The following is a 5,505-nucleotide window of genomic DNA, read 5'->3' on the forward strand; positions in this document are numbered from 1 at the left end:
GATTGGCCAGTCTAAAATTGACTATTATGAAGTTTCCAGTTGTCGTTAGCATGAAGCACCAGTATTCTGTGGTTCTTCTTCTTCAGTATTCTGCGGTTTAGTAAAAAAGTAAGTAAATTCTCCTTCTCGCTGCCAGGGCTGATCTGGACGGTGCCTACTTTGTTTAAGCAGAATCCGAACTGCGGTCTTCGGCCATATTTGGCCACATTTTGGCCATATCATGGTCAAGGGCCTACCGACTTGGCGAGTGAGATGGGCGCAGAGTGGCGCAGCATCATCCGGGTGTCACTGCTTTTTTCTGTCGTCTTCTGACGAAATCTGTGGTCGAAATCAAGTCGAAACCTTTCTTACCGAAAAAAAACAGTATATATTTATTATTCACCATTTATTCACTTTAGTTATTCTCTCTGGTTATTCTATGATATTTAGCTTTTAGTATTAGCGTAAATTTTATAAGATACTGGTATTCTTTTTTCTGATTGATATTTAGTAAAAAAGGCTTTAAAGTGTGCCCCAAAATGAACTGTTCTGTGAAACATTGTCATAATAATCGAAAATTTCCATCCCTAGAGAAAGTTATTAGTTTTCATGTGTAAGTTCATAAATATTGATCTGTCTACGCATTTAAGTGCATTATAGTCTATGAAATTAATTTTTATTTTAGTTTTCCCAGAGGTGAATTGCAAAAATGTTGGCTTGATGCACTTGGAATTACTGGAAATTGGCAGTGGTCAAAAAATAAAGGAGTCTGCTCTGACCATTTTAAAGATGATGATTTTACTTTTTTGGGAGGAAGAAGGCGTTTGAAATGTAATATTGTACCTTCTCTTAAATTATCAGAGGTAAAAGTAGATACATCTAGGGTCCTCAATAGGACCAGTGCAAGCATATCAGAAACACCACTAGGTGAAACAGATTTATCTATACTTGACAACAAAGAGACAACAACCGGGAGGAATAGAAATCAGGAGATAAGGTATTTTTTCATTTTTTGTATTGATTATTCAGCATTAAACATTTTTTACTGTAAAATTTATTATAATTTTAGCCAAAATATTTTAAACACAAGCCATGGTAGTGATCAAGGTGTAAAGAGATTAATTAAATCTATGCATAGTTATAGGTAAGAAGGCTTTAACAAATATAATTTGAGTATTATTGAATTTTACCAAATTCTACACATCAAAATTTTTAGTACTTCTCCTGCAACTATAAAAAACAAGAACACCGAACTGAAAAAAAAGGTACTATTTTATAGGAAAAAAGTTAATTATGCCAATAAGAAAATAAAATCATTAAGTAAAGAGGTTTCGACCTTAAAAGCTATTTTGGAATGTTTAGTAAAAGAAAGATACGAAGGTGCCACAAACCATTTAAAATATATACAGGATATTCCTTAATGATATGCTAATATATATGTAGATAATTTTTTATTTTTTTATAAAACAAACTTCATATCATGTTCATGTTCTAAATGTCTTATCTTGTGAGATACAGGGTTTTAACATTTTCAGAGAAATTATATTTTTTATAATACCCATGATAGTATTTCATTCTTCACAAGAATATGAAGATTTTTTTATAAAATTGTCTCAATAATCGGGCCTTTAAATATTAACCTCTCAATGAAGAACACCCTGTGTATATGATGTGTCATAAAAAAATGGTTTCAAACTTTATTTGACTTTAGTTTGAAAGTATAAGGCAAAATGAATAAAATATTAATTTCGGGCTTTGTGTATTTGATCACAATTAAATGTAGATTTTACAACAATTAAAATGTTTTTTGCTATTAAGAATAAAAGCAATAAAGGTCCAAAAGTAATCTGTTCCAAGTTAATCTGTTTTAATTTACATCAATATGTCTATTTCCTATTGACAATATACTTATTTCATTTTAAGCCTATATCACAGAAAGGGAGTAAAGCTTGATTTTCATTCATCCGTTGTCCGACGATACGATGATAAATATTAATTTTATTGGTTGAATTTAAAGGCTTCGATTGGTTAACCGTTTCTAACCAATCGAAGTATTTAAATTCAACCAATAAAATTAATATTGTATCGTCGGATAACAGATGCATGAAAATCAAGCTTAAAGCGTTTTAGCGTGTAAAGGTTGATTTTCATGCGTCCGTTATCCGTTGATATCCGACGGCGGCGGCGCTCTGATTGGTCATAGCGTTTTCGCGCCACTTTTCATTCGTAAGTTTTTTTACTCCAGCCCGTCAACGGGGAAAGGTCGTACGATAACGGACGTTTTGCAACTTTTTTGACAAATTTAATCTAACGTTAATAAAAATATAGTAGTACAAGAGCTAGCACCGTCGGGAAAACGACAATTTAAGAAAGCTGGTTCTTTAATATATCTTTCGCTATGCTCCCCTGACCAAAGTGCGGGCTATGTGGCTGCCGGTAGATTACTGCGATTCACTACTGCGCATCACATCTGTACAGGGCATCCCATTTTCGTGTGTTTTATGCGATTTCTCGTTTATGAGTAGAGATACAATGATGCGATTTTCACATTGCTACTTTTTTATGAAACTGCTACACATAGATTTGTCCTAGCCTCTTTAGTTCCTGGAATACAGGGCGAATTTGTGATGTGCAGTAGTGAACAAATGTTGAATACAGATATGATGCGCAGTAGTGAACGTAACGTTTACCGGCAGCCAGACGGTCCGCACTGTGTTCAGGAGAGCATAGCAAAAGATGTATTAAAGAACCAACGGTGGGATTCTGTAAGCTCCGTAGCAAACTTTCTTAAAATTCTCTCTTTCGAAAACGAAAAAAAAAATTATTTTTTAAAATGTCAAAAAGTTGACATATGATATGTCATTCTATTCAGAGTGTCATTTTCTATTGAATAAAGTAAATGTCATATACTACCATACCAAATTTGTTTTTTTTATCTGAAAAAAAAAATTATAGGGGTGAGCAACTTTTGAGACGCACCCGGTATTTAACATACAGCAGTTCTAATGGATCTATCGCTTCAACTGACAAGAACATCCAGAAACGGTAGACAGAAGTTTTTGACTTTCTTAATCGTGAATCTGATTGAGTTACTTCGTAAATTAAGATGATTGAGAAAGGTATCCAACAGGTCTATCGGTTCCATTCCAGATTATAAAGGTATCGTCAACATATCGAAGTCAGATTTTGGGTTTGACGACTGCAGTATTAATGGCATTGGTCTGGTATTGGAACCATTCCATATATACAGGGTGGCGCACCTCATTCGCCTCGGTTGATTATACGAAAACGGAAAGATGTAGAAGAGAATGTAGAATGTTTAGGAGGGGAGTTAATCACCGCGACCTTATAGATCTATTGTGTTCCCCTTTCTTGAGTTATAACGAGTTATAACTCATCATACAGTCTCAGGGCTTTAAGAAAAGCCAGTATCTGAGACGGCTCCACAGAGGCCAGCTCTCCATCCTCGACATCAGACGTACCAAGGTTCATGGCACGAATGGTCGTCGTCTCGGTGCACTCAGTGATAAGGTGTTCTGGTGTTTCCCCATTTTCCACACAAAATCTGCATTCGCCGTTGTTTCTCAGTTTCAGCCTACTGAGGTGTTCGTTGAGGAGACAGTGTCCTGTTAGAAACTCCGTGACAATCCGAAGATTGTTTTTACTTAAATCAAGGAAAACCTTTGATTTTTCTCGGTCATAAGTTCTAAGGGAACTTTTTCGAGTGTCTTAGACCGTTGAGGACACCCATTCCAAGTTACGGATGGAGTCTTCCAGATTCTTCAGTTCCGCTTTCAGTTGGTTCCCGTTTGGAAAACAGAACGGTTCTGGTCCAGTTAGTGGAGTGTTCGCTCCTTTTCTAGCTAGATCATTTGCTTTTTCATTGCCTTCTATCCCTTGGTGAGCAGGCACCCAGAGTAGGAGGACTTTATTTTCTTTGCCTAATTTGTTGAGCTTCTCTAGGCATTCTTTGACCAACTTCGAATTGATGGTTACTGAGTTGATCGCGTTAAGTGCTGCTTGACTATCGGATAGGATGGCAATTTCCTGTTTTCGATAGTTCCTATCCAAGATAAATTGTACGCATCTTTCGATAGCGCAAATTTCTGCCTGAAGGATACTGGGGTAGGTGCCCATTGGTTCGGAGTATTCAGTTTTCGGCCCAAATACTCCTATCCCTGTCCCTGCTTTGGTTTTGGAAGCATCAGTATACCACGTGATGGTATGGTCTTTTATATGCTGAGTAAGCGTTTCTTTCTTCCAATCCTTTTTATTACTCAATACTACAGTGAGGTGTTTCTCAAAGTTGTAAATTCTTGGTATGTCATCCACTGGGAGTTGGAGAAGTGGAATTTTCTTTTTGAGGGTGTTCCAAGCCCCTGACCTGAAAATTCTCCCAGTACTGTTTCCGTCAATGACCATTCTAATCATTGTCGCATTGGCATAACTACCGACGACAATATGCAGTGGTGTTAGGTCTAGAATGACCTCCATTGCTGCTGTTGGACATGTTCTCATGGCACCTGTGATGCAGATACATGCCAGTCTCTGTACTTTGCACAGGGTTTGCCTTGCTGTACGTTGCTCTAGTTTTGTATACCAAGCAACTGCTCCATAAGTAATCATGGGTCTTACTATCATGGTATACATCCAGCGCAAAATGTTAGGGGCGCAGCCCCACCTATTTCCCGCCAGTCTTCTGCATATCATGAGAGCCTTTGTGGCTTTGCTGGTAATGTTCTTAATATGCCTGTTCCAGAGAAGTTTACTATCCAGGGTTATTCCCAGATATTTCACTTCCTGTGATGGCAGTATTTCCTTTCCATCTAGATGGATTCTTTTCAAGTTTTTCAAACTTCGCTTTCTGGTGAATGGCACTACTGCGGTTTTATCTGAGTTAATACTCAGCCCGACAGTCCTGCACCATCTCTCAGCGATGCGGAATCCTCTTTGGATAATATCACACAGGGTGCCTTCATGTTTCCCCTGTGCAATGATGACTATGTCATCTGCGTACCCTATGCAGTGTATTCCCGCTAGAGTTAATTCTTCCAGTAGTTCATCCACTACCAAGCTCCACAGTAGGGGGGAGGTCACTCCACCTTGTGGAGTTCCTTGCGTTGTTTTAACAACTACAGTTTTGGTACCTATCTCAGCCTCTGCTGTTCGTGTTGAGAGCATTTCCAAAACCAGCGAATTATCGTACTGTTCACCCCTCTCGTTTCATGAGATCTCTTGACCACCTTGTGAGGTATATTGTCAAACGCCCCTGCAATGTCCAAGAAGGCACAAAGTGCTGTTTCTTTGCTATCCAGGCTTGCCTGTATTAGCTCAGTTAACTGGTACAAGAGCAGTTTATGTGGATCTGCCCGCTCTATATGCATGCTGACTATCGTGCAGTAATTTAAAACTATTCAAGAAAGTACATACAAAACAAGGCAACGCCGCGCGTCTGTTCGTTCAATTCCGAGCAAAATAGCGAGGCCCCACGAAGTTGGGGCCTCGCTCGCCAAAGCGAGGCCCCAT

The 5,505-nt window shown here is 38.3% G+C and overlaps 1 protein-coding gene across 1 annotated transcript; it reads left to right on the forward strand.

Moving 5' to 3' along the window:
• Positions 1-234: 234 nt before the first annotated feature.
• LOC115884113 (THAP domain-containing protein 1-like) lies at positions 235-1,840 on the forward strand. Its single transcript, XM_030902602.1, has 4 exons — positions 235-592; positions 665-976; positions 1,049-1,123; positions 1,196-1,840. Exons 1-4 carry the CDS (start codon positions 519-521, stop codon positions 1,398-1,400), a joined length of 666 nt encoding a protein of 221 aa, XP_030758462.1. The 5' UTR covers positions 235-518; the 3' UTR covers positions 1,401-1,840.
• Positions 1,841-5,505: the final 3,665 nt, after the last annotated feature.

Source organism: Sitophilus oryzae, unplaced genomic scaffold (genome assembly GCF_002938485.1).
Source record: "Sitophilus oryzae breed Bouriz unplaced genomic scaffold, Soryzae_2.0 scaffold_2014_pilon_pilon, whole genome shotgun sequence".
NCBI lineage: Eukaryota > Metazoa > Arthropoda > Insecta > Coleoptera > Curculionidae > Sitophilus > Sitophilus oryzae.